The sequence below is a fragment of the Myotis lucifugus genome, unplaced genomic scaffold (assembly GCF_000147115.1).
Source record: "Myotis lucifugus unplaced genomic scaffold, Myoluc2.0 scaffold_1522, whole genome shotgun sequence".
Taxonomy (NCBI): Eukaryota; Metazoa; Chordata; class Mammalia; order Chiroptera; family Vespertilionidae; genus Myotis; species Myotis lucifugus.
In genome coordinates this window covers 38,619-53,569 of record NW_005872570.1, presented here as the reverse complement: position 1 = coordinate 53,569, position 14,951 = coordinate 38,619, and the positions used below count along the sequence as shown (strand labels likewise).

At 49.7% G+C, this 14,951-nt stretch overlaps 1 protein-coding gene across 1 annotated transcript; it reads left to right on the top strand.

The window, feature by feature from the left end:
• The first annotated feature begins 5,043 nt into the window (after positions 1–5,043).
• Positions 5,044–11,929, top strand: LOC102422874 (ubiquitin carboxyl-terminal hydrolase 22-A). Its single transcript, XM_006107876.3, has 5 exons — positions 5,044–5,198; positions 5,990–6,081; positions 7,253–7,315; positions 7,941–8,090; positions 8,794–11,929. The coding sequence occupies exons 1-5, from the start codon at positions 5,061–5,063 to the stop codon at positions 8,834–8,836; spliced, it is 486 nt and encodes a 161-aa protein (XP_006107938.1). The 5' UTR covers positions 5,044–5,060; the 3' UTR covers positions 8,837–11,929.
• The last annotated feature ends 3,022 nt before the right edge of the window (positions 11,930–14,951 follow it).

Sequence of the window (14,951 nt, the reverse complement as noted above, 5' to 3'; positions counted from 1 at the left end):
GTGTTTACTTATGCCGCCATCTTGGTTTCTCCTCTATATTCTTTTTTTTTTTCTTTTAATATATTTTATTGATTTTTTACAGAGAGGAAGGGAGAGAGATAGAGAGTTAGAAACATCGATGAGAGAGAAACATCGATCAGCTGCCTCCTGCACATCTCCCACCGGGGATGTGCCCGCAACCCAGGTACATGCCCTTGACCGGAATCGAACCTGGGACCCTTCACTCCGCAGGCCGACGCTCTATCCACTGAGCCAAACCGGTTTCGGCATCTTTTTTTTTTTTTTTTTTAAATATCTTATATAATAAAAAGCTAATATGCAAATTGACCGAATGGTGGAATGACTGGTCGCTATGATGCGCACTGACCACCAGGGGGCAGATGCACTCCCACAGGGGGAGCACTGTTCAGCCAGAAGCCAGGCTCACGGCTGGCAGCAGCAGTGGCAGGAGCCTCTCCCACCTCTGTGGCAGCACTAAGGATGTCCAACTGAAGGCTTAGGCCCGTTCCCTGGACATCCCCTGAGGATTCCCAGACTGTGAGAGGGCGCAGGCCGGGCTGAGAGACTCTCACAAGTGCACAAATTTTGTGCACCGGGCCTCTAGTATTTTTATTGATTTAAGAGAGGAAGGAAGACAGAGAGAGAGATAGAAACATCCATGAGGAGAGAGAATCATGGATCGGCTGCCTCCTGCAAGTGCCCCACTGGGGATCGAGTCCACAACCCAGGCATGCGCCCTTTACTGGAATCGAACCTGGGACCTTTCAGTTCGCAGGCTGACGCTCTATCTGCTGAGCCAAACCGGCTAGGGCAATATATATATTCTTTTATTCATTCTTTTTTTAATTATCACACTAGGATATGGTTTTTTAAATTTTTTATTTTTTACATGCAATAAACATTAATATTTCAAGAAAAATGATCTTAAATATAATGTTACATGAAATAAACATTAATATCTCAAGAAAAACTATTTTAAATATAATAATGTTACATGCAATAAACACCAATTATTCAAGAAAAATGATCTTAAATACTAGTATAATATTACATGCAATAAACATTAATATTTCAAGAAAAAAAGGATTTTAAGTATAATATTACCAAAACTGTATTAAAATAGTATGATATCACAAAAGTTGTAGGAAATATTACAAATCTGCAAATAACAGGATTACTTCTATTATATTCTAAAAATTTTTTTTTCCTTTGGCTCTATTTTTGTTGATAGTTCATTATTGATGTACTAGGTGTACCGGTTAAAAATGGCAGATTTTGTAATCAAAATACGTAATTTCAAGAGAAACATCAGAAGTGCTTTATTCAAAGTAATGTTCGTTGCTAGCTACACATTTCCCCCATCTTTCAGGTAATTTGTGGATACTGTCCCAATAGAACTTTATTATTTTGAGGCAAACCATTCAGAGACCCAATTTTCCACTTCTTTGTACATTTTGAAGTGCTGCTCAGAAAGTGCGTGTGCCGTCGATCGGAATAAGTGGTAATCTGAAGGAGCAAGGTCTGGTGAATACGGCGGGTTGGTTAATACTTCCCAGGCAAGATCTTTTAACGTGTCTTTAACTGGTTTTGAAGTGTGTGATGGTGCGTCATCATGAAGCAAAATTACTTTGCCGTGTCTTCTGGCACATTCTGGTTGTTTCACATTCAAAGTGTGGTTCAGATTGATTATTTGTTGTCAGTAGTGATCAGTACTAACGGTTTCACCTGGTTTTAGAAGCTCATAATACACCACACCTTTCTGATCCCACCACACGCAGAGCATTGTCTTTTTTCGAAGCGATTTGGCCTTGCAGTCGATGTTGATGGTTGACCTGGATCAACCCATGATTCTGTGCATCTGGGATTCTCCAAATAAATCCACTTTTCATCACCAGTCACAATTCGATGCAAAAAAGAGTTTCTTTCGTGCCGTTGAAGCAACATTTTACTGATGATTTTTGGGTGTTCCATTTGTCTTTCGGTCAGATGATGTGCCACCCATTTTCCTTCCTTTAAAATCTTTCCCATTGCTTGTAAGTAATCAGAGATTGTTTGCTGAGCAACATTTAATTTTTCTGCAAGTTGTTTTAGAGTTTGACATGCATCTTCATCCAATAATGCTTGTAATTGTTGGTCTTCAAACTTTTTCAGTTAACCTGGACATTCTTTGTCTTTCACATCAAAATCATCACTTTTAAAGCGTTTAAACCAGCGTTCACAAGTATCTTGAGATGGAGCATGTTCACCATAAGCTTCCCGAAGTATTCGATAACTTTTTCTTCAAAATAAAGTAATGAATTAAAACTTCCCACAAATGCTCTTTTTTAGCATGAAATTCGACATTTTTAAGTGTAAAAATATCTATGATGTTAACACCTTCAGCAAATTTGACATATGAAGTTTTGAAGCTTGCTGTCAATACAACAAAATAGCATACATGTCAAATCACATATATATATCAACATATGTGTAACTTCATCTATTGAAAAAAATCCGCATTATTAACTGGTACACCTAGTATAAAACCAACTGATTTCTGGATATTTATTTTGTATCCTGCTACATTGCTAAATTTATCTATCAGTTCTAGTAGTTTTTTGTGCAACCTTTAGGGTTCTCTATCAGTATCATGTCATCTGCAAATGACAGTTTTACTTCTTCCTTTACATGTTGGATGCTTTATTTCTCTACACCCCCCCCCCCACCAAAAAAAAAATGTTTTTATTGATTTTAGAGGGAGAGGGAGAAACATTGATTGGCTGCCTCTTGCATGACCCTTACTGGGAATTAAGCTCACAACCTGGGCATGTGCCCTGATCGGTGTATGGAACGATGCTTAACCAACTAAGCCACACCCACCAGGGCTATTTTTTCTTCTTGTCTGATTGCTGTGGTTTGGACTTCCAGTATTATGGTGAAATAAGAGTGCTGAAACCATACTCCCCTATCTTGTTTGTGAACTTAATGGAAACACTTTTAGCTTTTGCCTGTTGAGTATGATGTAGGTGGTCATATATGGCCTTTATTATGTTGAAGTATGATCCCTCTATTTCCACTTGGTTGAGAATTTTTATCATAAATAGGCGCTGGGTTTTATCAAATGCTTTTTCTGCATCTATTGATATGAATTTTATCCTTCATTTTATTTATGTGGTATATTATGCTTATTGATTTGCAGATATTGAACCAACCTTGCATTCCTGGAATAAATCCCACTTGATTGTGGTGTATAATCTTGTTAATGTGTTGCTGGATCTGATTTGCTAATATTTTGTTGAAGATTTTGGCATCCATGTTCATCAGGGATATTGGCTTATTCTTTTCTTTCTTTGTGGTTTTGGAATTAGGATAAGGCTGATCTTGTATAATGAGCTTGGGAGTCTTCCCTTCTCTTGAAGGAGACATTTCTTGTTTCCTGACTCACTTGTGAAGCTATTCAGTCCAGGACTTTTTTTTGTTGGGAAGTTTTTTGTTTGTTTGCTTGTTTTAATCCTCACCCAAGGACATGCTTCTACAGATGTTAGAGAGAGAGGAAGGGAAAGGGAGAGAGAGAAACATTTAATGGGTTGCCTCATGCACGCACCCTGACCGGGGATAGAGACCATGACCTTCTATGCACGAGCCACACCGGCTAGGGCAGGAGTCTTTTTATTACTGCTTCAATCTCAGTCATTGTCATCTGTTTACATTTTTCCATTCTTCTTGACTTAGTTTTGGAAGGTTGCATGTTTCATCCAGATTGTCCAATTTGTTGGCATATAGTTGTTTGTAATATTTTTTTACAATCCTTTGTATTTCCTCGGTGTCAGTTGTTACTTTGCCTCTTTTATTTCTGATTTTATTTATTTGGGCCCTCTTTTTTTTTTCCTTGATGAGCTTGGTTAAAGGCTTGCCAATCTTGTTTATCTGTTCAAAGAACCAGCTCTTGGTTTCATTGATTTTTTAAAATTTTTTTTTTTAGTATTGTTTTTAGACTTATTTCTGCTCTGATTTTGTTATTTCCTTTCTTATTTTCACTTTGGGCTTTGTTTTTTATTTTTCTAGTTCCTTTAAGTGCAAAGTTAGATTAATTGAGACTTTTCTTGTTTCTTGAGGATCAGTGTATGATACTATGAATTTTCCTCCTGGGACTGCTTTTGCTGTGTCCCATAGATTTTAGGTTGTTTGTTTCAAGGTATCTTTTGATTTCTTCCATGATCTCATTGTTGACCCATTCATTGTTTACTAACATGTTATTTAACCTCCATGTCTTTGTATGTTTTTCAGTCTTCTTCTTGCAATTGATTTCTAGTGTCCTAGCATTATGGTCTAGAGAAGGTGCTTGCTATGATTTCAGTTTTCTTAAATTTATTGAGACTTGTTTTGTATCTTAACTTGTTTTGTGCTCTATCCTAACATGTCCTCTTTTAAAGAATGTATATTCTCTTGCTTTGGGGTGAAATGCTCTGAAGATAACAAGTAAGTCCATCTGCTCTAGTGTGTCATTTAAGGCTGCCATCTCCTGGTTGATTTGCTGCCTGGAAGTTCTATCCATAGATGTTAAGGGGTGTTAAACTCTCCTACTGTGACTGTATTCGTGTCAGTCTCCCCCTTTGTGTCCATCAAGATTTGCTTTACATATTTAGGTGTTCCTCTGTTGGATGCATACATGTTTACAAGGGTATCCTCTTGTTGGATTGCTCCCCTTATCATTATGCAATTAATATCTTTCTTGTCTCTTATTATCACCCTTGTTTTAAAATGTTTTTTATCTAAGTATTGCTACCCCAGCTTTTTTTCTGTTTTCCATATGCCTGAATTATCTTTTTCCATCTCTTTACTATTAGTCTGTGTGTACCTTTTGGTATGAGGTGCGTCTCTTGTAGCCTTCATATGGTTCTTGTTTTATTACCCATTCAGCTATAAAGGTAAGCATTTTTTTAAAGTGATACAGGGAGAAGGTGACAGATGTATGAATGTATGTATGTTTTTACTAGGGAAATGAATCCATTGAAAGTGACAAAATAATTTTTCTGTCTTTTAACTCTTCCATATTTTTTCTTAAAAGTACATTTTTTTAAATGCCTTGTAGATTTACCAGACCAGAGCACTTAGGAAGCAGTGCCAAGATCAAATGTAGCGGTTGCCATAGCTATCAGGAGTCCACTAAACAGCTCACCATGAAGAAACTGCCAATTGTCGCCTGTTTTCATCTCAAAGTAAGTTTTCCGGAAAACTTTCGTAGCAGACTGGATGCTTAGTCCCTAGGGCAGCGTGGAGCCTGTGGTCTGGGCACCGAGCACATGTGGTCATCGCCTGGCTCCACAGGAGGGCTGCCGGCGAGCGAGGTGCCAGGCTGTCCCCTCTCCCTGTTCTCTGGCAGGAGAGGCCCGGTGAACAGGACGTGGCTCCTGCGCCATGGGAAGAGGGCGGGAGTGCGCTGCGGGGGCTGGGTTGTGAAGGTTCCACTACTCCTGCCTGAGTTCTTCCATCCTCGCCCCAAGTTTTCTATTTTTCTTTTACTTTAAAAGCAGCAAAGTCCCTTAGCATTGTGATCTAGTCCAGGGGCCAGCAAGTGCTTTCTGTAAAGGGTCAGCTAGGAAGCTTTTAGGGCTTGCAGCCATGTGATCTCTGTTTCATAGTCTTTGTTTTATTTTATGACCCTTTAAAAATGTTAAGAAGCAAAACAAAAAACGATTCCTAGCTTCCTTGCTGGGTTTGGTGGCTCCTGATGTTGTCAAAGGGATGCCTGGTGCCGTGTGAAAGGGACGTGTGCTTGTCTTGCTTCCAAAGGCTTCTTCCCTTGCACGCTGTTGGGTTTATTGTAAGGTTACTTTTTTATCACTTTGGGTTTATCACTTGGAACTTCATTTCAAGACTTGCCTGGAACCCCATAATTTAAATTTATGTAGACGTTTTATTGAGCCTCCCAGAGGCAATGAGAGCAAAAAGCACCTGTGGGGTGTGCTCAGAGTAACTCACTCCTCTCCCCTCTCCCCCACTTTCTTAGCGATTTGAACACTCAGCCAAACTGCGGCGGAAGATTACCACATACGTGTCCTTTCCCCTGGAGCTGGACATGACCCCGTTCATGGCGTCCAGGTATGGGGGTTCTGCAGTGCCTTGTCGTCGGGAGGCTGTGGCTTTGTCGGGTCAGCGATTGGCACTGGGTCTGTGCTGAGACCATTGTAGGTGTTGGCACAACCATAACTGCTAAAGCCAAGTTACTATCCTGATCTTACCCAAGACACATTTTAGTTTATTTGTAAATTTTTATTTCTTGATTGTAGAGTGAGGAAGGGAGAGATAGAAACATCGATTTGCTGTTCCACTTATTTATGTATGTGCGCTGACCGGGGACCAAACCCACAGCCTTGGTGTATCATAGCGGACAATGCTCTGACCAAGCTCCTGCCCCGCCAGGGCCCCAAGGCACCTTGTGTTTAATGAGTTATTTTTTCTAAGATGCCCTTTTGCTTTGGGTTTTCCCCAGCCATTCCTGGGCAAGGTGGCATCACAGCAAGAAGGCAGCATTTTAGCTGATGGAATTGGTTTTGGATACAGATAAACATAGTTGAGTTTGCAGCTGTAGATTCCATTTTTCTTGTTTTCAAATCAATATTATAGAGCACTTGAGATTTATCCTCCAAAAAGAGTGTGACACTAATAGATTGGCCACATGCTGGTTTCCTGGAGCCACGGTAACAAACGGCTCCAGGCTTGGTGGCTGAAAGCAAGTTGGCAGGGCCCGATGATTTCACCCCTTGGCAGGAGGTGTGCTGACCAGGGAGACCTGGCCACCCGCCTCAGAGCAGGTGTGCTCTGCATTCGCGTCACCGGCCGGTCCCGGTGGAAGAACTAGAAAGTGTGTATAAAATGGGTCCCGCACAGCGTCTGGCGTGGGGGCCCAGGAAGGTGGCTGTTACTATCTAAGCCATGCGTCTCTTCAGTTCAGTGATTTTCAACCGCTGTGCCATAAGAGTTTTCAGAACACGCAGTGCCTGGCCATTTAGTCAGGGCACTGACCTCTTCTCCCCTAGGTTGTCAAATTAAGAAATGACAACAGCCAACGCAACAATAGCAGTGCAGTGCAAATGAATCAAAATTACAGCTTTTTTTTGGGGGGGGGGGTCAAATCGGCAAAATATATATATTTTTGGTGTGCTGCAGGATTTTAAGTAATTAGTTTATGTGCCATGAGATGGAAAAGGTTGAAAATCTCTGCTTCGGTTAATTAGTTTGTTGATGTTGAGTTTTGCTTTGTTTGTTGCAGCAAAGAGAGCAGGATGAATGGACAGTACCAGCAGCCGTCGGACAGTCTCAGTAACGACAACAAGTGAGCGGCGCCTGCGGGGGGCGGGGGGGGGGTGCCTTGGCATCTTGGGTGGGAGCGGCGACCGCAGCATTTACCCAGAGACGGCTGCAGCGACGCGTGGCCACGGCGAGCTTGTTTCTTCAGGCCTCTGGCCGCCTCCTGTTGTGCTACCCATCCATCTTTTAGGAAAGGACTTGTCACAACCTTGATCGTAGACACTCGCGCCTGCTGCGGGAGCCTGACCCTCCCTCCTGGCGCCGGGGCGAGAGGGTCAGCCTGGCCTCGCAGGCCCCGAGGGGAAGCTCAGCCTCTGCGCCCTGGGCCCCTTGGCTCTTCCTTCGACGGCATTGCCATGAGGCTCTGCTCTTCTCTGCCTGCCTGGTCACCTTGGCCGTGGCAGAAAGGATGGAGGGAGAGAGTGGTCACCGTGTCTCCCGGTCCCTTCCTCTCACCACTTCCACCACCCCTGGCTCCACTGAGGCAGCTGCAGAGCTGAGGGAGGCCACACGGGCCCCTTTCCCTCTGCATCCCATGCACCCGCTCTGGTTCTCAGGGCACAACGGGGGGTCGGGGAGCTCCCCTCACTGTGCAGGCTCCTGGTGATGGTGACACTGAGGTCACGGCTGCTCCTTCCCTTCCAAACCAGGTACTCCTTGTTCGCAGTCGTTAACCACCAGGGGACCCTGGAGAGCGGCCACTACACTAGCTTCATCCGGCAGCACAAGGACCAGTGGTTCAAGTGTGACGACGCCATCATCACCAAGGCCAGCATCGAGGACGTGCTGGACAGCGAGGGGTACGTTGGGCGCAGCCGGCGTCCGCGTGGGCGTCCACACCCAAAGCCACGCCTGGTTTTAGTGCCACAAAGGACGTGCACCTCTGGTGGCTGAAGCAAGGAGGCTTGTTGCAGACAGGCCCCAGCCTCTGGTCCTGTGCAGCGCCCTCAGGGGACGCCCTGACAGCGGCACGAGGGGTCTCCTGGTCGGCCAGAGCGGGCAGGGGGTCTCCGCAGCTCCTTGCTCCTGGCCCAATTCATTCCTTCCCGGCACATCCTCATCCCCTTGAGCTTCACTCAGACCTTGGCCTTGAGCCCTCATTAGGGTCCTGGCCCCACTGAGCTGCTGAGCCGCGAGGGCGCTGTGGTTCCAGGCTGTGGGCAGCCCCCTGGGGAGTGCATGGGACAGCCCCGTGCAGTGGTCCTGCCTTCGCAGCAGGAGTCTTACCAGCAGTGCCACTGACCCGGGGCCTGAGTCCCGGACAGTGGGGCCCGGTTCAGGAGCTGTTTCCTGGCGAATGGGCGGGAGGGTGGGCTTAGGGGGCTTGGGCACTGCCACTTCCTAGCTAAGGACCCTCCTCGGGGACTAAGAACCAAAACCCATCCAAACAAGAACTCAGTCTGCTGGTGACTGCGGTGCCAGGGCCGGGTGGGAGGGCGGGTCATGCCGGCCTCGTGCAGGGACCTGAGGGACCATCAGCATGCCCTGTCTTTGCCTCTGCAGGTACCTGCTGTTCTACCACAAGCAGTTCCTGGAGTACGAATAGCCTCCCCTCTGCTCGTCAGAGCACAGGCCATGAAGTGGCGCCTCACAAAATGACCCCACCCAGCACCACGGCACCCCCATCCCCACAGCTGCAGCCCGGGCCAGGGCGTGGGTGTGGATGGACAGCGCATGGGGGGGACCTGGGAGCTGCACAGCAGGACAGCACGACAGGAAGGCGCGCCTGCCTGGGAGGGCGGAGGGGGTGTCACCGCTGTGTCTCCTGCTCCTCCAACAGGGTGTGGGGCCCCCCACGCAGGGAGCAGCCTCGCCTCTGCTCAGTGCTGCTGTGTGTGCCACCTCAGGAGGCGCCCGCCCACTGGACAGTCATTCCAGGAGCATGACCTCGGGGCATGGAGAAGCCCGCGGGGAGGACTAGGACGGAGGGCCTGGGGGGTCTGAGTTTCCTGTTAAATGTGTGCAGGGGGGGACTCGGCTTCTGCCCGCAGAGAGCAGCCCCAACTGCCTGGGGCGCCAGGCCGGCCCCTCCGTGCTCCCGGCCAGCCCCTCCCCGCCTCCCCCCAGCTCTTCCCTCGGACGGACTTCATAACTGTGTGTTCGTGACTGGATGAATCGAGCTTATGCTGAAATCTAGAGTTTCATTCTCAAGAGAGTCTTGCTCTTGTGCTGTGTTGTTGCCCCCACACCCACCCCCCCAAGCCTGGGTGTCCTGGTGGCTCCTGGCAGGTGTGAGTCAGGCTACAGTAGTAACAGTCTCATCGTGTTCCTCTTGAGTCAGTGACACATTTTTCGATGGTTTCATTGTTTTCCTCGTGTTTTCTCCTTGGCTGCCTGTCCCACCAGCTGTCACAGCTCGGGGGCCCTGTTGGGTGAGGGGAGTGCTCACCTTGCTGAGGGCCTGCTTCCCGGGGTCAGGCTGGGTGGGAAGGGCGGCTGCCTGCCTTGCGGGCAGAGCGGCGCGCGGCCTGTCCTGTGCTGCATGCATCTGTCTGTCCAGACCCCACCTCAGAGCGTTTGGTCCCTTTCTGAGACCTTGCAGCCCCGAGTCGCGGGGGTGGGGGGGTGGGGGGGGCGCGGGGGGCGCAGGGCGAGTTGCTTGGATTTGTTGGCGGAGCAGCCTGTGGGCGTGCCGAGCTGCACTGTCCCTCCAGCTGCAGACTCTCCTGGAGACCAGGGGTAAGTGTGTGGCTCTGTGGCCACAGGTAACAGGTGAGCAGATGAGCCTGCTGTGTTCCCACAGAGCTGTATTGATGGGCACTGGAACGTGAATCCATATAATTCACATCATGAAGTTTTTTTCACTGTTTAAAAATGTGTCAACTACTCTCAGCTGACAGGCCACACAGAAGCAGGCAGGGGGCCCGACTAGCTCGTTAGCTGGGTGAGTGGGCAGGGCGGGTGCTCCAGGAGTTGAGCAGTTATCCTCACTGTGGAAAATGCTGGAACATGCAAAGCAGCTGCCCTGCAGAGCCGTCCTACGTGGCGAAATCCCGAGAGATAGGTGTTCTCTTTCCATTATTTTCCACCTCTACCCACGCCTGTCCCCTGGCAGCCCCCACACTGTTGTTTGTGTCCATGAGTTTTGTTCTCTCCCTTTTCCTCACTCCCCCCCTTCCAGTGCCCTGCCCTCCATCGCTGTCAGCCTGCTTTCTGTCCATGAGTCTGTCTCTGTGCTTGTTTGTTCATTAGAATTCACAGAGTGAGATGATGTGGTACTGGTCCCTCTCTGACTGGCTTATTTCACTTAGCATGATACTCTCCAGGTCCCTCCATGCTGTCTCAAAGGGTAAAATTTTCTTCCTTTTAATGATCAAGTAGTATTCCTTTGTGTGAATGTTCCGCCGCTGTTTACCCACCTCTACTGAGGGCACTTGGGCTGCTTCCACATCTTGGCTGTTGTAAAAAATGCAATGACTACAGGGGCCTCATGATGGTTTTTGAAGCACTTGCTCAGCTCACTCTCAGTTATGTTTCTGCGTTTATGGGACGCCGGCTGTAAAGCATGCTTTAAAATAGCAAGTGTTTTCAGGCAAGTAGGGGGGGCAGACCTTCAGGAATGGCTGCCTGTGTCGAAGGTGTGTTCCTGCCGGGAAGGCTGCTGGGGGAGGGGCGTCCTCAATGATGAGCGCAGCTGGGCGGCGAGCGGACTGCGCTGGGCGGGGTGCTGAGGCCTGAGGTCTCCCTGCGACTGCTGCTGGGGTCTCCTCGCTGGCTGGAGGCTATCAAGCAGGGTGGGGAGTTTCTGGAAGATTATGTGATCTGGCCGGCCTGCTCCCCAACCTGTGCTCCCCTACCCTCCCGCTGTCACTGGTGCTCAGAGGCTCAGCCACCCTGAGGACACGGGACAGGGAGAGCAGTGGGCCCACGCGTGTCTTTTGTGGACATTATTTGAAGCGTGTGTCTCCAAGTTAGTTCTCTCTCTCCTTCGCCTTGGGGCTCTGAGCACTTACCCGGCCCTGCCCGCAAGGGCTCCCCTCCTCCTGCCTCCCAGGGATCTGTGGTAGCGATGAAATGTTACATGAAATGTCCTTGTAAAAGAAGCTCCCAGTCCAGCTATTAAATTCAGGAAAATGGTTTTTGTTTCCTAACAACCACCACTACGTAGGTTCCTGTCGTCACCAAGTGTGTCTGACCACCATGGAGTCAGGTGGCCCCTCCACTCCCATCAGCGCATTTAACAACCTGAACTGAGACGCGGCTGTCCCTGCGCGCTTCTCAGGGGCACGGCGGGCTTTCCCTCTTCAGGGTGCGGAGAGGCTCCCAGCAGTGGGGGTGCTGGGCCCGCGGGTCAGGCCGGCCAGGGGCAGCCTTCGGCCCACGCGGCCCCTCCTGCAGGGGCCTAGCCGGCCCAGGAGCTTTTGTGGTTTGGCTTAGTGTGTGCGCTTTCACCGTGTAAAATTGCCGGCTGGGGTTTTGTGCGTGTGTTTGTGTTTGCTTGTTTTTTAATAATTGAAGTGATTGGGGCCTGTTATAACCAAAACACACATTGTAAGAAAAAGATCCCAGTGATCATGCCGTGGGTTTGTGCCAAGATGTCTGCGCCTCTTCCACCTGCTGTGTGAGGAATACGTGGCCCTTCCCTCCCTTCATGCTTGTAGTCATTCTATGTCATAATAAAGCAACATTTTATTCCGAACATTGGCTGGCTCTCCCCTTCCTCACACCAGCAGCCAAGGAGGGGCTGGGATGAGAGTCCCAGGGTGCGGGCCGCCTGGGAGCCTCCGTGCTCGGGTGTGGGCGCCCGCGCAGCCTGCGCCACCTCATTCTCTGTCTGGCCTGTCCTCCTCGCGGGGGCAGGATGGTGATGTGCCCGGAAGCCAGACTTGGCCTTCGCTGTGCATGAGGCACCTGAGGGCTCCTTTGACGCCGTGCGGAGTCCGATGCCGAGCCCTGACTGTGGTGTGGGAAAGCTCTCGGGTGGTGGGAAGAGCAGGTGTAAGTCATTGGAGAGAAGACTTGGCGGCTCCCGCTGTCAGCTCTGTGATGGCCACAGGCAGCTGGCACCTGGCCCCTCCCCGGCACCTGCTCCCGGTTCAGCACCTCAGCTGCTGTGCACCTGTCGGGCCCGAGCCTGCCTTTCTGGGGTGCTCTTTCCTGGGTGCCTTCGCTGCAAGTTCCTCTACTTCCCTCCCTGGGCATCCTGCCGAGCCCTCCCGTCCCCATGGGGCAGCCACACAGAGCAGGTGTCTCCCGGGAGCTCCCCTCTCGGGCTCCCCCTTGAGGCAGCAGAGCCCCCCTCCAGGCAGGAGGAAGAAGAGCGTGTGGTGAGGTTCCTCAGCATAAAGCTGAGCAGTCCCAGCCCCACTCTGGCCCGAGCCTGGGACCCGTCTGTGTTTTGGCCGTGGGGAGCCGGCATCATGGAATGGCTTCTGGTTAAAAGCACACACATCGGCCCAGAAGAGAAGACAGAGCCTCAGCCATACCCTTCACCTGACGGGCTTGTGAGCGCAGCTGCCTCCCGCATTTCCTGGTGGAATGTCGCAGCAACGGGCAGAGGTGCGGACAGGCAGGGCAGGCGAATTCACCTGTGGAATATTTCAGGGAAGAGAGTCTGCCACCTCCAGATGGAAGGGGCCCGTGTGGTCCACCTGCTACCAGGCAGCCAGCTGGCCCGCTCAGACGTGCTATCCGGGAGTCAGTGCCGCCAGGCAGCGCTCAGCAATCAGCCTGGTGAACCTGGGTCAGGGCAGGTCTGTGGCATTGACCTTATTCTAGCTTCCTCCTCCGTCTTTTTTTTTTTTTTAATATATTTTATTGATTTTTTACAGAGAGAGAGGAAGGGAGAAGGATAGAATCATCGATGAGAGGAACACTTCGATCGATGGCTGGCCCCCTTCTGGGGATCATGCCTACAACCCGGCAACCCGGGCACGTGCCTGACTGGGAATTGAACCTCTGGACCTTTCAGTCCGCAGGCCGACGCTCTATCCACTGAGCCAAACCGGTTTCGGCCGCCTCCTCCGTCTCTAAAAAAATACATTTTTATTGATTTTTGAGAGAGAGGAAGGGAGAAGGATAGAATCATCGATGAGAGGAACACTTAGATCGATGGCTGGCCCCCTTCTGGGGATCATGCCTACAACCCGGCAACCCGGGCACGTGCCTGACTGGGAATTGAACCTCTTGGTTCATGGGTCAATGCTCAACCACCAAGCCACCTCTGTCTTGATGGCCACTTCTTCATGAGTCTGCCAAGCAGCACGGGGGCCGGGAAGGACACGACCTGCGCCCTGAGGCGTGCCTCTGTGCCCCTGGTTGTGAAGGGCGCCGCGGGATGAGTTCTGGGCTCTGGGATGCAGGTGCCTGCACTGGCTGCCCGTTTTGAGAGCTCTGTCCCCATCCAGATCTGGTCACTGACCTTTAAACCCTCTTCTAAGTCCTTGACAGCCCATCCAGGCTGTTGGCGACTTCCCATAAGCCCGTGTAGATCAGCACTGTGGCCTCTCTCCAAAGCGGGTAGCCCATTTCCTGCTCCCAAGCTCCACTGCCAGGGTTTCTTCCATCGCGTCCGGCAGGGTCTCCTCAGTTCCCTGGTCACGGGGGCCATGCACAGGTCTCTGGTGATGAAGCCTGAGCCACCTGCTCAGGTCACAGCACTTCTGGACATGCCTTTCCCACTCTGGCCGCTGTACCCACCCCCCTCGAGGCCAAGCAAGGCAAACGGCACTCGGTTAGCGATGGGATGCTCAGGCTTCCTGGTCAACTGTTGTCCTATGAATGGGGTGTCGTCTCCACTAAGTCCAAGAACAGCAAACAAGGTGTTTCTGAAAAGAGTAACTATCTGCAGACGAGGGTGCAGATTTGGTTTGCTCTGCCCGGAATCCTGGAGGTCTGTGCTGTTTTTCCCATTGTATTGCCCGAGGCTCCGCGGGGCCTCCTCTTGCCTCAGCCTTTGAGCACCAGTAGTCTCTCTGGACCATGAGGTCTGAGTGGTGGTGCAGCCTGAACTTACTGCTCGGGTCCCACCAAGAACCAAGCCGTGTGGTGCCTCTGTTGGTGGATCAAGTTGGCACTTGGTGGGGTGTGCTGCCTCCAATCCAGCAAGGCCTGCCAAGCGTTGGGCCTCTATGTTGTAGGTGTTGCAAGGTGCAGCAACTCCCACCTTGAAGGGCATATCTTTTAAAGAAAAATGTTGTTAGTGATTTTTAGAGAGAGAGGAAGGGAGAGGGATAGAGAGAAACATCGATGAGAGGAAGGAGCGTCATCAATTGGCTGCTCCTGCAACCGGGCATGTGCCCTCTGAGGATTGAACCTGCGGCGTCTTGGTTCCTGCGCCTGTGCTCAGTGCTGAGCCACACCAGCCTAAGAGGATATCTTGATACACTTCAAACCACTGGAACATCATTGAGTGGGGAGCCCAGAGTTTGGGGAGTTTATTTCTCATGCTTTGGTTCACTTGTCTTGTTAAAGCATTTATAGAATTTGCTACTTATAGAATTAAATTTTGCTACTTATAAATGTTAAAGCATTTATAGAATTTGCTACTCATCAGTTCCAATCAGCAAAAAGTCATCAATATTGTGAACCTGAGTAATCTATAATAATAGAAAAGACAAACATGCAAATTGACCGTACCTTTGCTACGCCTTAAGCCACGCCCACCAGCCAGTCAGAGCGACTATATGCAAATTAACCCAACCGAGATAGCGGCCAGCAGC

What these genes read in the sequence shown, in the direction of transcription:
- LOC102422874 (XM_006107876.3), top strand. Translation starts at nt 5,061, where the DNA reads ATGCCTTGTAGATTTACCAGACCAGAGCACTTAGGAAGCAGTGCCAAG. An exon ending in AGTCTCAGTAACGACAACAA is followed by an intron (nt 7,316 to 7,940) that starts GTGAGCGGCGCC and finishes CTTCCAAACCAG; the next exon opens with GTACTCCTTGTTCGCAGTCG. An exon ending in GACGTGCTGGACAGCGAGGG is followed by an intron (nt 8,091 to 8,793) that starts GTACGTTGGGCG and finishes TTGCCTCTGCAG; the next exon opens with GTACCTGCTGTTCTACCACA.